The sequence below is a fragment of the Saccopteryx leptura genome, chromosome 1 (genome assembly GCF_036850995.1).
Source record: "Saccopteryx leptura isolate mSacLep1 chromosome 1, mSacLep1_pri_phased_curated, whole genome shotgun sequence".
Lineage (NCBI taxonomy): Eukaryota > Metazoa > Chordata > Mammalia > Chiroptera > Emballonuridae > Saccopteryx > Saccopteryx leptura.
Window position 1 is genome coordinate 69573300 of NC_089503.1, and position 24078 is coordinate 69597377.

General features: G+C 37.2%; 1 protein-coding gene across 15 annotated transcripts in view; it reads right to left on the bottom strand.

The window, feature by feature from the left end:
* The window catches only part of DLG2 (discs large MAGUK scaffold protein 2), a 2140731-nt gene that overhangs the window by 463453 nt on the left and 1653200 nt on the right, over positions 1-24078 (bottom strand). For 10 of the 15 annotated variants that reach the window (XM_066369732.1, XM_066369783.1, XM_066369774.1 and 7 more), the window contains one exon: positions 5089-5244. The exons of the other annotated variants lie outside the window; for them this stretch is intronic. In XM_066369732.1, coding sequence (XP_066225829.1) covers positions 5089-5244 — 156 coding nt within the window. The remainder of the gene's footprint in view (positions 1-5088; positions 5245-24078) is intronic. 15 annotated transcript variants of the gene reach the window in all.

Consider the following 24078-nt stretch of genomic DNA (forward strand, 5'->3'; position numbering starts at 1 on the left):
TCTCCTGAATGTTGATTAGGGATTAAGCTGGTATAAAAGTGTTTACACATGCGAACTTCTACAGAGGTAGCTCATATCCTAACAGGAGACAGGGACTGCTGTATCAATGTGTGAATGCTTCTGAACTAGACTGGAAAAACATCAAATGCCCTGAAAAATATGTATTACTACCTAATAAAATTTAAGGGTTAGGCATTTTTTAAAACATTTTTTGGGTTGGCTTTGTCAGTTTATATCTTTGTAAAAATTGTCCTAGTATAAGGTCTTGCACTTTCTCAGAGCTTCAATGATTTGATTAGATACATTTTTATAATATCTTTTTCAGGGCAGAATATTCCCAAATATTTTACCAAGAGTAGAAGACATAAACCCATAGAGATGTTAACAAAGGTAGGTAGCTAAATATTAATAAGGGAAGGAAGCAGGAAGAATCAGACATTGAGGAGCCTGCTTACTTCACTGGGAAGTTGCATTTTCAGACACCCCCGGGGACTGTTCCATTATGGGGATTAACATCCCTCAGTTGTTTTTTTTTTCATCTCCCCAGGGTACAACCAGTCCATTCCCAGGGAGATGCTTCTGTGCTTCCTCTTTGAGGCAAGTAAAGTAGAAGCCAGGAAGGATGGCCATAGAGGCCTGTCAGTTTTAGTTTAGAAGAAAGATCTGATTGGTTAGTGGGAGGAATCAATGCAAGCTCATGAAAATTAAGACACTGATTGGTTGGCTTGAAGAAAAGCTAGTCCTTCCCAGCCCACAAATATAAACACAGGCCTAAAGAAGAACTCTCCTCTCCCATCTCTCTTGCTGATTGGGAAACTGAGCTTTCCCTGTACCTGAAAGTTCTCCAAGCAGCCATGCATCTCTAATGGCTGCCTGGGACCAGTGAGTGGAGGCCAGATGAGGATGGGGATAAACTGAATTAAACCAGGGCACAGAATATCTGGACTCTGGTCTTTATAATACTTAATGACGATGAGATTGGACTTTTTCCTTGGCAGGAAAAATAGAGATGAGACACTGGGAACCCATGGGCAGCCTTCCAGTTCAACCCAAAGTAAATCTTACTGCAAAAGCCTCATGCATTTTCTGTGACTCCATAAAAGAATACCATTTCCACTGCAACAAAGGGATTGGGTTCTTCATCATTACTGGAGTTGGATAAGTACTTGTTTATCTAATTCTAAGTTCTTATCCACTTCTGAGATTCTAAAAGTTATTTACGGTAACAGTGGGAATAAAAGCAAGTGATGGTGTCATAAGGGGAACTAGAATCCTTGAACTTTTTATTTAAAAAAAGTTATTGTCTGCATTTCAAGAAACAACTGCTTCAGAGACATTTCTATTGGAGAGGAAGTAAATAGTCTCTGAAAGATCCTCAGTCTTTGTGAAGAACTGATGGTTACCTAATGAATCTACAATGTGGAAACCAGCAGTCAAGATCATTTAAGGTCAAAGTGCAATGCACGAAATGAGCTCCATGTATTGTTATTTGTTCCCATGCCTGGATCCACTCATACATGGAGTTGTTTTATGTACATACTAAGAACTGAGTAAAGCACAGCTTGAGCCATGACCTATTCCTGGAACAGGTATCTGTGTGCTTGTCTGCCTGAAGATTTTATCTCCGTGTTTATTTTGTCACTCAGTAAGTCTGAGCTACTGCTGTGCCAGGCACCATGCTAAGTGTTAAAGATATGGCAGTGCACAAATTAGACACAATTCCACTCACTGAGCTCACAGCATAGAGTGTGAGACAGACATTTAGTTTAAAAATCACACAAGTAAATGTACAATAATAAACTGCATGAGTCTTAAGGGGATAAAGAAAGAAAGAATAGAACAGGAAACCAAATTTTCTCTTTCAGGGAGCTCCTCCGAGGAAGTGTAACTTAAGCTTAGACCTAAGATGACCAGAAGTTCACCAGGCAAAGTGTTAAGGAGAGCTTCTCAGTTTAAGGAAAGAGCATGTATAAAGCACCTGAGACAAAAAGAGATTTAGTGCATTTTGTGAATGTAAATAGTGTGATCAGCAAAGGAAGATGTTTAAGAGGCAGGCAGGGGTGAGATCATGCATAGCTTGGATGCTATGGTAATAACTTTGCATTTTATACTAATGCAAAAGGAGAGAAATAGATCTGATCTGTATTTTTACAGATCACTTTGGCTGCACTGAGAATATACCAGGAGGACAATAATGGAAGTGGTAGACCAGTTAGGAGCTACTGTAGATGGGAGATAATGGAGGCTTGGATTAAGGTGGAAATAGAAGCAGAAAAGAATAAATAAATGTGAGGTACAGTTTGGAAGTAGAATCAATAGGACTTGAAGGTAGACTAAATTATGGATGTGAGGGAGAGCAAGATATTATGTATAATTCTCAAGTTTTTGGCTTGGCCAACAGGGTCAATTCATTATGTGCTATTTACTGAGTACGGAAGCAAATAGGGATGCAATCAAGAATTTTAGTGCCAGTGTATTGGTGATAATACAACTAAAATGTGTGTGTGTGTGAGAGACATCTTTTTTCTAGAAGTGTAGAATAAAATATGAAAAGAAGAAAGTAAAAATTGGGGGAAAGGAGACAATTTGAATAGATAGAAAATAAAATTCCCAAAGGGGTGATAGAGGGTGGGGGTTGGAGACTGATGAATAGCAGGATCAGGGGATATAATTTGGAAAAGAAATATTTGACATTATATTGTAATTTTTTAATTTAGGAAAAAAAACCCTATGTTTATAATACAAATTACAAAAAGTAAACTGAAAAGAATCATATCTGGTAGGTCCACACAAAAGGTAGACTGTATCATCTGCTTATAGGCTTTAGGGAGTTTTTAGGAAGGGATGCATCAACATCCCCAGGGGAATGCTAGAGATGTTTATGTTCATCTAAAACGATCACAGGTTAAAAAAAAGGTCCATTGACACTGAACCAGAAGAAGGGAGATGAGAAGGCAGGATAAAAATAGAGACAGGAAAGAAAAAGAGAAATGGGTGGAGAATTTTTCCAGCAAGCAAAGACATCTCTGCCATCATGCCTGTGCCAATGCAGGTGCTAATGGTCACCTGGGTTTGAATCCCAGCACTGCCACTTATTAGTGGATAATCTTGGGCATTTTGGGTAACTTCTCAAGCCTCAATTTTCTTATTTTTAAAATGCCAGTGTTGACAGCATCTACTTCATAAGGTGATTGTGAGGGTTACAAGAAATATCTTACACAAAGTGCTTAACAAGATGCCTGGCACAGGGAAGAGCTCAGTCAATGTCAATTCCCTTTATGTAGCTGACTATAGATGTATAATCACTAGAAAGGGGTTGAGGTGTGTGTATCTTCTCACTTCCCTATAACTATGGTGACTTTGTACTCAGGTTCAAAACTGGATAGTTAACTGTATAAAAAACTAGTTTTAATGATTTGCTGAAAATATAGGAAGATATGATTAATATTTATAAAGTATTCTAAAGCATTATTAGGATTTAATTGTTACAAAGTAGTGAAAATGACCCATCTGATTACATAGCCAAAAGTAGGTCTTCTAATTTATTTCTAGAAATGTTAGATATATTTAACTCGCTAGGAAGGTCAGTAATTGACTTCTAAACTCACTGTTTGAAAATACCAAAAACCTAGAGATAATGTTCTGATACATCCATTTTCACTTTGAAGTATTATAAAATCTATATTCTCTAAAAATATCGTGAAGACATAAAAATATTCTATCTGAAAACATAACTATGTAAGCATCCCATTATATCCAGGAACATCACAACTGAGATCTCTCCATTCAAAATGAATTGGAACTACCTTAGAGTACTGAATTCTCTTCCTTTCTGGCTCTCTTTGCTTTCTTTCTTTGGTTACTATGTAAAAATGAAGATTTATTATTTACCATAGATATGCTTTAGAATATGAATGCAAAATTATATCCATCCTTTAGTTTTATAAAATTTTGTTGGCCCTGGCTGGTTGGCTCAGTGGTAAAGCATCAGCCTGGCATGTGGATGTCCTGGGTTTGATTCCCAGTCAGAGCACACAGGAGAAGCACCCATCTGCTTCACCACCCCTCACCCTCTTGCTTTTCTTTCTCTCTCTTCCCCTCTGGCAGCCATGGCTCGATTGGAGTGAGTTGGCCCCAGGAGCTGAGGATGGCTCCATGGCCTCCACTTCAGGTGCTAAGAAGGGCTCAGTTGCTGAGCAATGGAATCACACCCCTGAGTGGGCTTGCTGGGTGGATCCCAGTTGGGGTGCATGTGGGAGTCTGTCTATCTGCCTCCCCTCCTCCTCACACTGAAGAAAAAAAATTTTGTTTATGAAATTGTGGAAGGACTCAAAAAATTCTAAGATCAAATCTGGAATCCACACTTATTGGCATATCATACTGAAGGCAATGTCTTAACTTCTTTAAACTAAAAAAATATATATATGTATATATATATATGGAGTAACTAAATAAGAGAAGATATATAATCACTTTGCTTGATAATATACTGTGAAGGTTTAAGATGCTATTCTTTGTGGTTAGAACCAGCTAATTATGTAGTTTTGGACAAGTTGTTTAGTACCCCCTAAAGTCAGTTAAATGATGGCACCAATTTAATATTTTAGTTATAACTAAATATTTAGTAAATTATTAACTAAATATTTTAACTAAAATATTAAATGTTGATAATAGTATCTACTTCTTAGGCTATGTTATGCCTGGAGCATAGTAACTGTTTATTAAATGTTATCCAAAAATATACTCAATAAATGTTCTGTTTCATCCTTCTGATCGAGGGAGAAAGTGCTACTTAAATTTCAAATATAATTCTTCTGGAAAAATATAACTAATACCTGATTAAAAATGCATGGGAACCAAGAACATTGGAGCATCATGTGAGCATGTCTGAGTGCTCTGTGAACACACCAGGAAAAAAAACAAGCAATGTTCTTAATTTCTCCCATTGCACCAAAGGAGCAGGACATCTGTCCACCTTGTGGAACAGGTCGAGTGCAAGACAAGTTAGCAGAGACAGATTATACCCATTCATTCATTGTGGAAGCACATGCAATTCGAGAAGATGAAGTGAGAAAGCGCATGCAGTACCTGGTCATCTCAGGGTCAGGGAGCAGGCCTAGGTGATAGTGGGGGTAGGGAGCTGAGAGAAGGAAGCTTTTGTCACACTCAATGGGGGAATAGTGCCTGGGAGAAGCAGGCTTATCACACAGTTTGTTCACAGTGCTGTAAACAGGTTCCAGAGGCCTGGTGATACAAGAGGAAGAGAGAGAGATGCATGGTTAGCACACATACTGGACAACTGTGCACCTCGTAACATTTCACCATATGCAAAAGTAGAAATCCAAACCAATGGGATTGGCTTGAGTTAAGAGTCTTCATAGAAAACAGGGTGTCTGGTTAGAAATTGGAACTTTGGCTCATATTTGGCATGACTAAAATTCATATGATACTTCTGTAGTATCATAATCAACCTATTAATGTCATGCCTCTTTGGAGAATCCAGTCTGAAATGCCACACTCTGGGATCCTCTGACATGGCTCCTTTTAAAACTTCAGTCTCACCTTAAATGCGCACTTCAGAGCTGTCTGTTTTCTGACCACTGTGGCCAGGACACCCTGTGGTTTTTCAAAGCACCTATTTCACTTCATAATTTTTTTCTCCACATGAAACCATCTTTTTTGTTTGTTTTGTTTAATTTATTATTGTCCCTGTCACTACACCATAAATTTAAGGAGGACAGAGATTTCATTTGTTTCGTTAGCCACTAAAACAGAGTCTGGATACAGTACACATTCCATAAATATTTATCAAATGTCTGCATGAATAAATATATGAATACAACTTTTCACATATATTACAATTTCTTTTGGGGGGTGGTATTGGCCTTACCTAGGCATCTATTCGCTTATATGATCTGGACAGTTCCTCTAAATATTTATTTGTAGAGTACCCCCAACAGTTGATTTCAGAGAGTTTACTAAAAATAGGATACTCATTTAGTAAAATTTCTATTAAATGAATTAATCTAGGGATACTGACACATGATCTAAAATAGCAATATTTTATAGTTATTACTCACAATGATACATAGTACAATCAAATAAATTTTACCTATAATTTTTGGTCAAAGAACCATGGACCATAAAATCCTTGGTTATTAAAAAGAAATCCTATGGCTCTATCCCCGTCCTTTAACATATCCAAAATTGCTACCAATATCTTCCCTTTAAGGTAAGAATTGAAAGGTATAAATTTAAATGGAAGAACTCTCTAGCAGACAGGGCCACAGAGCCAGGAAGGGTAAGTTGACTGGGAAGGTAAGGAGCAGGTCAGGACCCGCTGGGGCCACAAGACTCCTGAGGCATCAAGTGGTGGCCACATGCCTGAGCAGAGGCACAGGACGTGTGTGACAAACTCAGTGAGGGCGCAGTCCATGTTTCAGTTGCTCCAACCCCCAACATGATCCCTAATGTATAACAGGTGCTCAATCAATGCTTCCTGAACCAATTGAGGAAGGGGGGCAGGGAGGAAAAGAGAATAAGCAAAGTACTAAAAGAAAAATTTACCTAATGTAAAATATTATCATGAGCCAGTCACGGCTTAGCCACACTGTTGAGAGTATTAGATTCTTCCCTAACACAAAGCTTTCCAACACACAAAAAGAGATGCTTTGATCTGTTTATTGTGTACAACACTGTAGAAGGGCTGAGGATTGGGAAGGAGAAATTCAGAGTCCTATTTTGTCCTCCAGAATAATTACATCAGTGGTAAAATGAGGTACTTTACAACAGAGTAGACTTATTTTATCCCCGTGGCTAATACGGTAACATTTGCAAGACGAATTTAAGGTTTCTTAAATAAGATAACCAAAATTGTTCTGATTTTATGGAAGTTGGCATATATTTAGTGAAGATGAGTACTCTGTTTTCAGAAAAACCTAGCAAGTTTGTAAATTTGTTTATCAGTTATGCAAACATACAATTTATAATGGTCAACACCAATCTTTAATAAATGCAGCTGCAAAATCATTCTTAAAAAATGTTTTTCAAACCAGTTTTTATAAATAAATTACTTTGTGTGAAATGATGTAAAAGGAAAGATACTTTCAGTTAGCTATTGAAATATATCTTTCAAAACAGTCAGATTAGGATACTATTTTTGATCTGTGGGCAGTCTGTTTGCACTTTGTTGAGATATTTCACTTTATGAAGATACGTGCACTTTTCTCATGATCTTGGCCACAGAAAGACCCACAATGCTAATCAGATAAAGAAGTCACATTGGGAGATGACGGTCTTTGTTGTACCTAAAATGTGGTTGCCCACACAAAAATTCAGTTGGAAAAGGGCTTTGTATTAATGAGCTGCATAAATACCAATTAAATAAGAAATGAGGGGGCAGGTACAAGATCTATGGGAATTGTTCTGGGTTGCTTATCCCAAGAGGACCTGATATCATGCTTCTATTTTTCCATCCTGAGATGTGAATTGTCTCCCAAACACCTATGTGCTCCTTTTTCCTTGGCAATAGAAACCTAGTTTTCCACTTGTCACTTTTCCTGTAGTAATACATTTTATAAAGTACTATTTTATATATAGGGTAGAGCAAAATTAGGTTTACAATTGTTCATACACAATTTTGCTCTCTCCTACTTCCTCCCTCTGCTGACCTGGAATCCATATATGATGGCTGGAGCTTCAGTGGTTATGTTGGACCATGAGGCAACCTTGAGAATAAAAACAAAGACCATCAACAGTGGAGCATTATGTCAGAGCCTGTGTCACTGAAGATACAGAGTGACACTATACCACTTCTGGACTATTTACGTCTGTATTTTTTAATGTAGAATAAAAATAGACTACATTGTTTAAGCTAGTGTCATTGTTTTTTGGTCTACAAACCGGACCTCATTTTAACAGAAATACTCTGACAAAATGTAAGACAAATAATCGAATACAAAGAAATCACTACAGATAGGGCCTGTACATTTAATTATGCTGCAGGTGCATCTAACACGTTCTGTATACACAGAAAAAATAAATAAAAAACATACTTTTGTCTGGCTATAAAATTAAATTCTGTGACTCTTTAGAGAACTCACTGCATCTTTATTTTAAAATATTACATGTATAAAATGGTAGCTAATTGAAACCGCTAGCACAGAGCCTAAGAATAGAAGAACTGATGACTTCCTTTGGGACATAAAACATTTTCATATTGATGTCATTTCAGTAACACTGTACTTTCTGCCTAGGAGGGCTGATTCAATTTTCTGAGTGTGATGTTGACTCGACAGACCAAAAAAATGATGTTACTAATTTTCCCCTAGTCCTTTTACCACAGTAGCACTATATTCTGAGACAAATTATCAGAATCAAAGCTGCCTAATACATACTTTAAGAAAAAAAAAATCCTACTTGTATTGTACTTAACTAAATCAAGGGAAAAAAATTTTACTTTCTAAACACTCCCATAAATTCAAGACAAAAAAAATGGAGTTCTGTGCATTACACACTGTTGAACTCTTGAGACTTTTGACTATGTCTTTTGGACCCATGTTATGGGTGTAATATTATTTTATGACTCATGTAGTTAGATTTGAAATTTGAAGGAAGCTTAAATATATTAGATTTTAGAAAGAGGCCCTTATTTCTTTGCCTACAGTCATATCCAGAATTGTTTCAAAGTGGATTTGATTCCTCATGATTCATTCATGGCCTTATCAATGCAGAGATGCACTACTCATATTGCAGGATCATTTTTACCTGTCATTTATTTAGTCTTTTATTCTTTCCCTATTTGTTCACATGTCATTTTGTACAATCACTGGCTAAAGAGTAGATATATCAAATCCAGTTCCTTTTCTTGAGAGAACACTTGATATTTCAGAAGATAGGTAGGTAAAAAACATAAAAACACTCGACAAACATGATTAACCTTTTTGCAATAATGACAATGTCCACTTGCAACCAAACAGCTGAATTAAAAATGCCAATGATAATAATCAAGCAGCATAGGCCCTGACCAGGTGGCTCAGTGGATAAAGCATTATTACAGCATACTGAGGCTGTGGGTTCAATCCGCATTCAGGGCATATATGAGAAGCAATCAGTGAGTACACAACTAAATGGAAAAACTAAGTGGAACAATGAGATGATCTCTCTCTCTCTCTCTCTTTCTCTCTCCCTGTCCTCCTCCCTCTCTCTTTCTCAAAATCAATGGAAAAACTAAAAGAATGAAACAAAAACACAGCATGGTATCAGTAGAAAACACAACACACAGAGCAATGAAGGAGAAGAGACAGCCCAGAAACAAACCCACATGTATATGGGTAATTTTTTACAAAGGAGCTAAAATGCACAATGGAAGAGTTAAAAGCCATTTCAGTTAATGATGCTGGGAAAATTGGAAAGCCACAGGCAAAAGCATAAAACTAGACTGTTACTATACACAACAATTAACTCAAAATGAATCAAAATCCTAAATATAAGACCTGAAACAAAAAGTACAGAGAGAAAAACATAGGTAATAAACTTATGAACCTTGGTCTTAGAGAGGATTTTATGAATTTGACCTTAAATGCAAGGGAAGTAAAAGTAAACATAAATGAATGGGACTATATCAAACTAAAAAGCTTCTTTCTGCACAGCAAAAGAAACTGTCACCAAATAAAGGCAACCAACTGAATGGGAGAAGATATTTGCAAACAACACCTTTGATAAGGGATTAATATCCAACATATATAAAGAACTCATACAATGCAACAACAATAAAACAAACAATCCCATTAAAAATGGTCAGTGGACCTGAATAGACACTTTTCCCAAGAAGACATACAAATGGCCAACAGATATTTAAAAAGATGCTCAACTTCACTAGCTACTAGGGGAATGCAAATCAAAACCACAATGAGATACCATCTCACACCTTTTAGAATGGCTATTATCAATAAGACAAGTAATAACAAGTGTTGGAGAGGTTGTAGAAAAAACCCTCATGCACTGCTGGTGGGCATGTAAACTGGTATAGTCACTATGAAATAAGGTTGGAGGTTCCTCAAAAAATTAAGACTAGAGTTACCATATGAGATAGCAATCCCTCTTCTGGGTATATACCTGAAAATTTGAAGACATTTACTCATAAAGATAAATATACTTCCATATAGACTGCAACATTATTCATGGTGGCCAAGACATAGAAACAACCAAAATGTCTTTCAGTAGAGGATTGGATAAAGTATATGTGGCATATGTATACAATGGAATACTACTCAGTCGTAAGATGAAATACTGACATTGACAATAGGAATGGATCTTGAGAATATCATGGTAAGCACAGTAAGTCAAGAACCACATGATTTTACTCATATGTGGATATAAAACCGAAGCAAGAATAAATAAAAAAGACAAAAATGCATAAACATAGACAACAGTATGATGCTTTCAGAGGGAAAGAGGGATGGGGGACGTGTAAAGGGAGTCAAATACATGACAGAAGAAGACTTGACTTGGGGTGGTAAATATACAATACAATATAAAGATAATATATTACAGAATTGTATACTTGAAACCTATAGAATTTTATTAACCAATGTTACCCCAATAAATTTAATAAAATTAAAAAATGCCAGTGAGAATCTCCTTTCAAGTGGCATAAAATGGTGTTCATATTTGAAGACTTGTCTGATAGTTTTGTTACTGTCCTAGAATTCTAGCATAAATTATGTACTATATAGATTGTGCTACAATATCCAGTAAGTACTACAACAAGTTACAGTCTGAACACAGAGAATGGCATATAGTTGGTACTTGAGTAATATTCCTTTGAATGAATAGATAACATTTTTAAAATTTTTACTTTTTATGATTCTCCATTGAGAGAAACCAAAAAGGAAGCCTTATGTTATTTTGAATGTCTTAACTAGGCTTAAAATTTTTACACCATCATTAATTCTCACAGATTTTACAAAAACACAGAAACCCCAGGGTTTTCAAAGAACTGACAATTTAAGAACTTAATGTGCCTAGTTTGTCCACTTTCAGAAGAACGGGCTTCATGTATGTACAAGTCTGGCCATAGCAACGCCTGCCCCAGTTTCTGTGAGAGTCACCCAGAGGCCTTGGCTCCTCAAAAACTTCCCAGCCTTGAGTCCCAGAAAGAAGGCCTAAGCCAGCACTCAGCATTCTTAGTAATTCCCTGCATTTTTTTTCTCTGTGACCTGTCTGACAGACAGAGAAGTAATGCCAACTTATAAGCTGTCACTGGTATCTGGGTGGCAGAAACAGATGCCACCATCACCTCAGTAAATAAGTGCCATGGGAGGTGACTCTCAGCCGAGTGAATCAGCCAGTCAAAATTTAAAGGGCCTGTTTATCCTGTTCCAAACCTCCAGAATCTCCTAGGTCAGAAGTAATAAATTTTGAAATCCAGTCTGGGGTACCTACTCTCTCTCCTCACTCTGTGGATGCCCTTAGAAGAGAGGAAAAGTAGGTACAGGTTTTAGTTTAATCTTTAAAGAAATTTATAAACAAATAATTTATTTTGTCCACTTATCAGGGGCCAGAGATAAATGGCTCTGTAGTCTTCAGTGCTGATCCATCAGCATATATTTGCATATCTATGGGTTTATAACTACAGGCTCTTACTGCATATAATTAGCACACCCTGGCCTTGGTGATCTCTCTCTTCTCTGAACTCCATTAGCATGTGCTATTCTGCTTCCACAGCATTGTCTATTGCTAGTTCATGATGCTGGTGAATTGCAAAGATGTGCTTCATCTGATCCTATTATGCAACTGTCCCTTCTCATTTGCCCCACTTGACTCCAACCCAACTCAGTCCTCCCCTAGCCAAAGTTTCTTAGACTAGAGTTGAGCCCCTGATGCTGCAAACATGACATGTATGGGTAACAGGGCAAAAAAAAAAAAAAAAAAAAAAAGCCGGTAGCATAAGAAAAAGACAGATACATACAGGTAGCTGTAGCTGTGTCCACTAATAATAAAGAACCAGAGTGAAACTCTTCCAAATTTTGTTGCTAAAGTGTCTAGAAGTTCCTTGAATCTAGAATAACAGTCTGTATTCATTCTTTAAGGGGGCTATTATGGCTCATGCTATGGAATTTCTCTGCTGGTTTCCATATGACATTAACTATATAATGAAAATAAACCACCATCTACCACCCTATTCCTTTACAGGAGCTTAGGTCAGATCTCGTGTTTGCAATCAATAGAATAAAAATAAAACAGGCACTCTGTTTTTGCTGTCTGTTTCAGACCACCTCAACTAGACTATGCTGCTCAAAGGCAAAAGACAAAACCTTAGACCCCTATGCAATCCCATAGTATCTGAGATCCTGTCTTTAGAATTCTGATATTCTGACCATTATGAATTATTTTGTATTACTTCTCCTATCTAAAATGTTAAAATAAAATATTCGTTTCTTAACTACTGGGTTTTTTGATGCCCCTTAAATTCTGTGCCTGCTATGCTGAACTCACTCACCTCACCTTAATACCATAGATCAGTGATTCTCAAACTTTTTGAAGTTGAGGCGCATTTAAAATCCTACAAATAATTGTAGGTGCACTATATACAAATTTCTGAGAAATATGTTATAATAATTAAGTCAAATATTAAAGAAAAAAATATAATGTCCAAGCATGCTTTTATGGTAATTAACAAAATAAATATGACAAAATTAAATTTATTTTGACATTAAGAAAATTTTCATGTTATATTTTTTGAGTCATGCTTTTTAGAATTTGTAAAAAAGAGGAGTTAAAAGATAAAAAAATGACAAAAAGTTATCTTTTTATGTATATAGATACATTCTTAGTAAGATTTAGTGAATTCGGCAGGTCCCAGCGCGAATGTGTTTTTTCATTCTTGTTTTTATGAGAAACATGAGCCTAATGTGTCCTAGCAATTTTTTCAATGTTTGGGCATATATTTGAAAGGCAAACTCTCATTTCCTCATCAAAACATTAAAGAATTTTTCTCTTTTTACTCTTATTTGTGTTGAGTGCAGAAAACCCTTACCATACATATCATCTTAACTTTACACCAAACAAAGGATAGAAGAAACTTGCCTCCAGTCTTTCTGGGGAACATGGGGAGTAGTGTAAACAATCCAGCACCACAGCTTAACAGCCTTTTGCAACCTAATCAGGCAAGTGAGGTGGGGGTTAGACAGACTGTCAGCTTACAGCCAATTCCCCACACCTCTGTCCCCCAAAAATCTAAACTCTAAAAACCTAGTTGATTTTTTGGTCCCCAATAGGCACATATTTCTCTGGAATACCATAGGGCACACCTAAAAATCTTCTAGGGTGCACCAGTGTGCCCTGGCACACACTTTGAGAACCACTGACATAGATAATAAATGTCTAACATGATGATGATGAGGAGGAGGAGGAGGAGGAGGATGATGGTGGTGGTGATTGTAAATATTCATCTGTGGAGGACCTGAAGATACAAGGTTACAGAAACATGACGCCCTTCTCTTAGAGGTAACAGTAAGAGTGACTCACACTTTATTGAGTTTTTCTATAAAGTAACTCACTGTCATTGAATCCCTCCACTAAAGGGACTTCTCTGAAAGCCCATGGGCAGTCTCAGGCAGGACCCTCACGTCAATGTACTGTCCTGTCTGGCTCTTTCTTTTCTAGACTACTAGCTTACAGGGGATCAGAACCAAAGCTCATTCATCTCTGTTTCCCCACACCTTTCCTTAACACAAGAATGTCTGAATGAAGCACAACCATAAAAAAGAAATACAGTTGTATTAGGAAAAGTGACCAGTACCTTTTATTATCTGTTGCTGAGCTATAACTGAAATGGAGAAACTAAAATTGCAATAGGAAGGATTTGGGTTATATATATAAGGTCTACCGGAAAGTTCTGTCCATTTTTGGAATAAAACAAAATACAAATTTTTCTTACCATCAATACACTTTATTAAATAATATAATTGCCATTATTATTAATGATTTCTTGCCAGCGTGAGGGCAATTTGTATATCCCATTTTTGAAAAATGTTTCATCTTTTGATGCAAAAAATTGAACCAGTGCTTGTTTGATATCTTCTTCATTTTTGAATTTTTTGCCCTTCAAAAAATTTTGTAAGGACAAAAACAAGTGATAGTTGGAGGGTGCTAAGTCCGGGGAATATGGTGGATGCGACAGACATGCTTCTGTACCATTTCTTCCTTGTTGAAATTCATAAAAATTACAGTGGCGTAAATGAACTTTATCAGTAGCCATGGGTACACTATCGCTTCACACATAAGACTAATGTGAATCAACTTTGTTTTAGTTAATTTGCTACATCAGTATGTATACATTAAGTGATAAAAATAGAGAGGCACACATGCACCAAATAAACATGTGCTTACGTGTCAAAACTTGTTGTGACAGAAAAGGACAGAACTTTCTGGTAGACCTTATATATTTGTATGCCTTTGACCATAAGTCTCTCTGTCTTACAGACTGACATGGCTGAATCTGTAAAGCATCCAGATTCTCCAGCCCTCATCCTTCTGTGGTCTTCCTTAGCTCCCAAATCAGGAAGGGAACATCTAGCTCCATGCTCCTACATAAGCAGAAGGACATAGAACCAAACTATATTAATGATGGCAGCTGGATGCCAACGGCTTGGATCCCCAAGCTTCTAGTATATTGTCTGACATAAGTCAGAAGGAACGGGGTTTAATGTTAGAAGGGTGCCTCATGCTCCTCTTTATAAATAATACACTGTTTTTGGGCCAAGGATGTGGAGAAGCAAGCATAAGAGGATTGAATTCCAGGCCTGAGATAATAGATGTGAAGACCAGAACCTTGGGCAGTAACTAGGGGATAAAAGGGGATATGGAACTAGGTTTTAAGGCTCAACATGTAACTCTGACATTATAATGGTAAGGATTAAGAAAGAGGCTGGCTTCTCTTACACTGAACTTGAAGCAGGAAAGTGTTAGTCATTTGATGAAGGTGCTATTAGAAACTTAAAAGTATAATATAGAGAAATCTGAGGAATGGATTTATTTGTAAGAAACCCCTTCATCACCTTAATTCTAAGCACCATCAGATTGGGCTTCCAAGGACTTCCACTAGGGCCCTTGGAGTATATTCCTATTTGCACCATACTCACTTAACTTTGCCAAAACTTAGCTCCTACATTTTAGAGGTATTTAAAAGTTTCCTTTGTCTATCAGCAAAGTTGCAAATTGTAATATTATGCACAGAAGTAAATTATTATGAAACAGGGCTAGGTTTGGATTCTGGCTCTTCCAAACTCTACCCTGTGTGATCTGCTGTTTCTGACTTCTCTGAGCCTCTGTCTCAGCATCTGTAGAGTGGGGACAGTAATATTGGCCTCAGGGCGGTTGGTGCTTGACACTCACTGTGAGCTCACCAAATGCCATTAGTTTTACTCTCAGGCACTCATGCTCACAGGTATGGAGAGCCTCTGAGAATGTTGTTCCCTAAGGCAGTTCATACATTAACACTTTAATGTCACATGGATTCCCTAAAAGAAGGCTGAACAAAGTAAGTAACAATCAGTGGTGTTTAGTATCATAAAAAACACTGCAAAATGGTTTTTCCTAAAGCCTCACTTTTGTTCCCCATGTTGAAGAGGTAATTGATCCTCTATTATAACCCTGGATGTTGATGTTGCTCCATTTCTCCAAACTCTTCAATTATTTCTATTGCCTCTAATAAGGTATCATCCCCAACTCCAATCTCTAATTTGGGCCTGCACCTTCACAGGTGTGGAGTCATATCAAATTGTTGAGCCATGCATAATTTGCTATTAATGATAGTCTATGCATTTTAATCTATAAATATTTACTCTTTAAAGATATAAATTAGGATTGATTTACCATTTCCTCTATCTAAACATCACTCTCAATTATATTTTGCTGTGTTTGCTTAGAGAGGAGAAAAATGGCAGAGTGAGTGCTGCACCACATGAAGTCATTTTAAAGTTTGAATTATTAAGGTGCTTTATTTTCTCCAAGAATGTTTGGGTCTCAACAAAATTGGGTCCTGTCATGACAGTGAGTTATAAATGGTTCATGGCGTATTTTATTAGAATAAGAAGTTAAAAGTCACTGACCTTGGCAATGATGAGTATAACAGGTTTATTTCCAAAGTAGGGATGACCGTACATTGGTAGTGGCTGTATGTCCAGCTACACTAATATTTTATGACATTCTGAAAGATGTTTCAACAAATATTATCCAAGACACATAAAGTCAGTATTATGGCTACATCTAGACCTTTAAGACAATATGTCCTATCATAGTGTTTAAACTAATATTTTTTACAAAACTTGTTTTATTTATTTATTTTTTTACTTTTTTTTTTTTTTTTTTTTGTATTTTTCTGAAGTTGGAAATGGGGAGAGACAGTCAGATAGACTCCCACATGCGTTCAACCAGGATCCACCCAGTGCGCCCACCAGAGGGCGACGCTCTGCCCCTCCGGGGTGTCGTTCTGTTGCGACCAGAGCCACTCTAGTGCCTGGGGCAGAGGCCAAGGAGCCATCCCCAGCGCCCGGGCCATCTTTGCTCCAATGGAGCCTTGGCTGCGGGAGGGGAAGAGAGAGAGAGAGAGGAAGGAGAGGGGGAGGGGTGGAGAAGCAGATGGGCGCTTCTCCTGTGTGCCCTGGCCGGGAATTGAACCCGGGACTTCTGTACGCTAGGCTGACCCTCTACCACTGAGCCAACCGGCCAGGGAAAAACTAGTTTTAAAGAGTTGTTTGGCCTGACCAGGTGGTGACACAGTCAATAGAGCATTGGCCTAGGACACTGAAGACCCAGGTTCAAAACCCCAACGTCACTGGCTTGAGCGCAGGCTCACCAGCTTGAGTGCAGGTTGCTGGCTTAAGTGTGGGATCATAGACATGACTCCATGGTTGCTGCTTTGAGCCCACAGGTCACTGGCTTGAGCCCAAGGTGGCTGGCTTGAGCAAGGGGTCACTGGATCAGATGAAGCCTCTTGGTCAAGGCACATATAGGAAAGCAATTAACAAACAACTAAGGTGCCGCAACTATGAGTTGATGCTTCTCACCTCTCTCCCTTCCTGTCTCTCTTTCTCGCTAGAAAAGAAAAAGAAAGGTGTTTTTTTTTTTGTTTTCACTTTTTTACTGGGCTCATAGGCTATAATATAAATCTTTGAAACAAGCATGTTGCTAGTTTTCTAGTATCTTTATGGAAAAGAAATTTTTAAGCAAAAATGAAAACACATAAAAGAAGATTTGACTACATAAAAATTTAAAACCACTGAAGTGAAAAACCTCATAAACAAGCAACAAGCTGGAGAAACATCTGCTCAAATATATTTATCAATATTTTAAAGATGCTCTTACAATTCAATATGCAAAACCATACATTTTCCATAGAAAATAGGCAAAAGCAGTTAGCATCCAATCACAAAAGAACAAACACAAATGACAGATCGACACACAATATAAATGTTTAACTTCACTAGAAATACAAGTCTTACAAGGTAAATGATATATCCTCTTTTCCTGTTAAAAATAAAAAGAATTTTAAATTGATAAATCACAATTTAGTTGTGGTGTGGTGAGATAGACACTTAAATTGCTGGCCTATGGAATGGTTTTTACAACGTTTTAATAAAGCAATCTGACAACATAGTTCAGGAGTTAAGAAGTAATCCTTCTCTTCAGTTCAGTAATTCTACCACTAGTGTGCAATCCTAAAATGAAAATAAAAAACGTGGACCAACTTTTCCACAGAAAGTCACTATGATCTGTTATGAGAGCAAAACAGAATAAGTCAAAATAAAACAATCAGAATGTCCAACAAAGAGACAAAGGTATAGAGCATAAATTATATCAATTATATCCATGAAGTTAATATTCATAAATACTTCAATGATATAGGAAAATACTTTTACAATGTTGAATACACTGGAGTACAAAATTGTATGTGAGGCTATGGGAGTAGTGGGAGGTGTGAAAGCACCAAATTTTGTTACTATTTGGGAAAGGGACTGAAATATGGAAAACATTACAAAGGCCCTCAAAAGAAGATCCAAAGCTTAATATCTCCCCAGGGTTTCTTTCTCTTCATTATGTGAAAGAAAATACAGTGGAGACTAGGGTTTGCAGTCCAGAGTTGAGGTGGTGTCAAAGAGGGCTCTCTAAGAAGTGGTAATTAATAACACATGCAAAGTTATAGAGGACTTCTGGCCTGACCAGGCAGTGGCAGAATGGACGGAGCATTTGATGGGGATACAGAGGACCCCGGTTTGAAACCCCGTGGTCGCCAGCTTGAGTGCAGACTCACCAGCTTGAGTGCGGTATCCCTGGCTTGAGTGTGGGATCATAAACATGTCCCCATGGTCCCTGGCTTGAACCCAAAGGTCACTGGCTTGAGCCCGAGGTTGCTGGCTTGAGCAAGGGGTCACTCGGTCTGCTGTAGCCCCCCAGTCAAGGCAAATATGAGAAAGCAATCAATGAACAACTAAGGTGCGACAATGAATAATTGATGTTTCTCATCTCTCTTCCTTCCTGTCTGCCTGTTCCTATCTGTCCCTCTCTCTGTGTCTCTGTCACACACACAAAAGAAGACATCTGAAAACATGCCCATTTAGGAAGTTTGGTAAAGGTTTGAGTAGGAGACAGATGTAAAAGGTAGGTAGGTCGTGAGTACAATTCTGCTATCCACAAGTGATGGAAAGCCATGGAGGTTAGTGTTCTTTCCATTGAGTGCAATTAAAGGACTTCAGTCAGTTTGGCTGTCATTTGTCTATTCATTCATTCATTTCATGAATATTTACCAAAGCCCTACACTGTACCAGGCCAGAGAGAGGCATTAGGTATATAGGCATTTTATATGATAAAATGTTCCCTCTGCTCATTGAGATTTGAATGCAAGAAAATTTGACTGCAAGGAAGAGTCTTATTCAAGTTACTTCAGGTAATAGAACACCAGCTCATGGGAATTCAGAGAAAGCTGAACCATAAGAAATCATAAAGAGTGAGATCTAATGAGCTGGGTCTTTACTCTGGAGCTTTCCCTTCAAGATAATATTTTTTTACTTTGTGCTATTTCTTTCTCTTTCTATCTACCTCTTTCTTTAAATTCTAATTTATAAATGACATACATACTCTCTACTTCATAGCTTCTGCTTCCTAATAACATCAATTTTTACATGACTCACAGTGGACCCTCTGGCCTCCTTTCCATCATAAATTATTAGCTTCTCTTTTTGCTGATTTTTGCCTCATTTGGCCTGCTTTTTATTTAAAAAATTCTAATAGGGAATTTGATAGTTCTAATTCACCTTTTGGAGTAAATCACATCGTTAGTCACTGAATAGCCTCTGGATTGGCATCCTTTGGGTCAAGTCCATACCCTGAGCATTGAGGCCAGGTTGGGGTACAAGCCACCTGATCCTCCAGCCGCCTGATCCTTCTGGATTTGCTCTTTCAGCAGACCTGGAGGCAGAGTGCAAGTTCTCTGCAGTGAGCTGGGCATTCCACTGGTCTGCTTAGATCTGGTCTGTGGGATCACTATCTACTTCTTTATATTCTCAGCTAGTACTACTGAAAGATGGTACTAGAGAAAAAAGGACCATTCTTTTGGAGGAAGATATGGAAGCAACAAAAGAGAAGAATTTGAATGATAGAAAAATATGGAAAACATTACAACGGCCCCCAAAAGAAGATCCAAAGCTTAATATCTCCCCAGGGTTTATTTCTGTTTATTATGGTATTAAAATATAATATTATAGAACAGAAACTCTACCTCCAGTTCTTTTCTTTCCTCAGAGGCTCCAAGACTGTTTACATCTATAACACTTAAACTAAACGTTGCCAAACTGATAGGGTCTTAAGTTTTAAAATTCACACTGACATAAGAAATTTTGAATATGTTTAGTCAAATCTTAGCTTCTAAAATAGAATAAAAGATGGTAATTCAACTATATTCTCCTGCATGTCAATTTTAAATTATTGATATGGACTCTATAGAGGAGAAAACCATTATGCCTTTAACTCAGAAAGAGCTCAGCTTGAATAGAGCAGCAGCTTCCTAGAAGAAAAAATAATGTCCAAATATAGTTCTCCACATATCAACAGGAAGAATGAGGTGGCTTTATCCAAATGGTACATTATCCTCTATTTCATGCCGCTATTACTACTTACTCTTCTAGGACAGTTATTGCTAGCTGGTTATTAAGCTTGCCTGGTGGCCGGAAGGAAGGCTAAGCCGTCCATCAGAACCAGAGGGACAGCTGCAGCCCCGCCTTGCTCTCCTTGGAGAGGGCTCCTTGCACTTCTACTGGGATTTCAGACTGAGACACAGACATTGGAGTAAATGGTTCATATTCTTTTAAAATTTACATATATTGGTTCTTTCTTCCAACCCTTTATTTTAGGAAGTTCCTGTAAATGTATGCCTAAGTTGTTCTTTGTTTCTGTGCAATCATTATGCTTTAGTTTTTGAAACTCTTTTTCTAGGATATACTGTCCCTCAAGGGTCTAACTACATTTTGTGTTCATCTTGGCAATGATAGCTCCTATCTTAAAGGTAGTAAAGAATCAAATAAAGAGAGCAAGCTGTGAGTTTGACCACCTAGATGAAAATTCTGGGTCATCACTTATAAGCCATGTGATCTTGAGCAATTTGTTTATCCCCATGCTTCAGTTTCTTCCCCTGTGAGCAGGAGTAGTGCCTACCTCTTAGGGCCTTATGAGTATTAGGTGAAACGATGCTTGAATAGCACTTGGCACAGTTCCTGACAGGTACTCAGTGAATGTCATGACTACCACAGATTTAACAGGAAACCTAGCAGTCACCTGTTGCATACACCCATGTCTCCTAACTTTTGTGGATATAAATTTGTTCTTAAGGAAAATTTTCCTCTTATGATGACAAAATCATGTTTCTGGCCATGCCTAGGGCTGCCTGATTCAGCAAATGAAAATATAGAATGATTAGTTAAATTTGATTTTCGGTTAAACAATGACTAACATTTAATATAAATGTGCTAATATTACATGGAAAATAGTTATAATAAAAAGCCTATTTACTGTCAGGGTTTCAATTCCAGTTAAACTGGGATGTTATTTTATCTGGCAGCCAGTTGGCCTTGTGTCCTGGGAGCTCCCTGTGTTGCCAGGACTCTGCCTCCCAGCACTGTGGTATAACTCCCTTCTTTGCTTTGACTCTTCCCCTGGTTTGCTGCTTTTTATTAAGTCAGCAAATCTGCTTAATTTTGCATTCTCAGTTCGCAACACTATATCACTACATCTATGCCCGAATTCATGTCTATACCCAGATATAGATCTGCATAAGCATGTAAATACATTAATTTTTAAAAACAAAATTAGATCTAGGTTATATTTTATAGATTATTATGCTATCGCTTTTATTTATAGTTTTACATTGTCTATTAGCTGTTCTTCCATATCAGTACACAGAGCACCACCTCCCTTTTCTCTAATAACTGCAAAGACCCTCTTTCTACATCAGTGGTATAAACTGCTGACCAAAAATCCCACCTCCAAGAATCCACCCTACAAAAGTGAGTATGCGCAACAGGTGTGTGTAGGAAAGCAACATTCACATAGTTTGTAAATGCAAACACTGGTAAAAACATGTGTTCATCAGTATTGAAAAGACATGTAGGCATTGAAGACATTGCTGTGGAAGACTTGATGACATGGGAAAATATTCTTGATGCGTTGTTAAGTGAAGAAAGCAGGTTAAAATACTATATTGAGAGTTTAATAGTATACATACAGTCTGGTAAATAATAAAAAAAATATAAAGTACTATCCTAATTTTATATAAGAATGATGACAAAAAAAGAGTTTGGAAATATATACCAAAGTATGCACTGAATATCATCTCTGAGAACTACATCTACATAAAATTTTTATTTTCTCTCAGTATTTCATGTTTTCTAAATGACTTCAATGACATTAAAAATTGTTCATCATATAAGCTGGGAGATAGATAAAAAGCCACAAACCGCCCATGTAGCATGATGCCAATTTTGTGAGAAGCTTATCTGTCTGTCTACAGGTACACTTGGAAAAATCAATAAAATATCAACAGTGTTTTCTCTTAAGTATAAATAATTTTGATTTTATTACTTACATTTTCCTGCATTTTAAAATTATTAAAATATATTTTTCCACTCCAGAGGATTGTTAGTGATTTGTATTGTTCTTGTTTAATTCATCCCCCCAAATCTACAGATTCCAAACAACTCAGAGATAGAAAATATGGACTTTCCCATTTTAAGGCTGATTTCTCTTTAGTAGTGAGCAATTCTTATTTCTATGTGTTGGATAGGCACTAACAATGTGTTACAAGAGTGTTAATGCAGCATTATAATTGCTTATGACTAATGGGATGGCTTAACTGTCATCACCATAGTGACTATTAAATTTGTCAGAATCTCAAATGTTTTCAATTATGCAAATATATTCATTTACTAAGAAGATTTAAGTTAAGATTTAGTCTACTTCAGATAAATTGTGGGCTAGCTAAAATCCTTTTACAGAATGCTGACAATTAAGACAGATTTACAGCAACTGTTCTCTCTCTTACTAATGCATTCACTTATTCATTTAACATACAGCTATGCACTTGGAAAACACATGGAGAGGTGAAGAACATGGGGAAAGAACATAGCTTTCAGGCTGTAGGACCCACGTTTCAATACTGTTCTGCCACTTCCTTAGCGGCATGACTCCAGAAAATTGCTTCAATTATCTGAATTTTGGTTGCCTTATCTAGAAAGTGGTTTACCTTAAGATCTGCCTTATAAGACTGCTATGAGATTAAATGAGATGCAATATCTTTCAATATTTGTGTAAGAATAATAAAGCCTTTATAGGCTTTACTGTTTGCAAAAAGTAAATCAAATAATCAAACAAATAAATAAATGAGCTATACTATGCAAAGCCTGAAAAGTCTCTGCCATGAGGTAACACTCAGTGAATATCTAATTTTAGGTACTGTCTGTTTCTATGCACTAATCTAGCTAGATGTAGAAGGTAAAAATGTGGCCCAGATGTAGAGTCTTTCCTCAAGCACTTTGTCTCGGAAAGAGGGTGTGTGTATGTGTGTATGTGTGTGTTAGGGTAGTAATGTGTGTGTATGTGCATGTGTGTTTAATAAAATAAGGCTAAAACTGGTTAGATGTGATGGGATGGTATACTGTCTTGGGAATTCAAAAGAAGAAGAAATAGCCTCCAGCAGGCAGAATTAGGTAGAATGTTATAAGGTGGTATCATTGGAGCTGGAGCATGGAAAGTAGATAGGGTCTTAACATGTGAAAATGAAGATAGAGATGGCTGAGGGGAGCATCTCTGTTGTCAAGGGTGTTGCAAGAACAGGCAAGGCAGCTGGTGAAGCAAGTTAGTTATCCAGTTAGAGAACACGGGCATTACGGGAAGAAGGGAAGTTGTCTGAAAATAAGGCAATGTGCTACTTAGGAACTGATTTATAGCACAGCTTCTATTTTAGTGGACAAAATAAACTCCCTCAAATCTTGGGGCTATTAAGCATATTATGTATCATTGAGGAATTTTACAGATATTTAATTCCCTAGGTGGTAATACATTTTAGTAAAATACAGACCAAGTTTGTGTCCCAACTCTACAACCTATTAGCTGTGCTGAGATGAGTTACTTAATCTTCCTGATTTTAAGTCCTATACAATTTTGATAGATATGCAAGGATTATTGTGAAATGAATAGAATAAAAGTATCCAAATGATTTATCAGGATGTTTGGCATCGGCATTTAGCCAATATTATTTGTTCTTTCCACATTGACTAGACAATTCTGTTTCCCTAACCTCCTCTCCCTCTCTACAAAACACATTTTCAATATAATCATCCTTATGGCCCTCTTCTTCATGATTTGAAGAGTTTTGCATAGGAAATTTCTCCTTGTACATTGTCAAAGTATTTCAAAATTTGAGTAGAAGCACAAATTACCCAGAGGAATGAGATGACTGGTGTTGAAGTCCACGTGGGGATAGGACTCGTGGCCTGTCTCTAGAATTCAGAGAAGACTGCCTTTTTT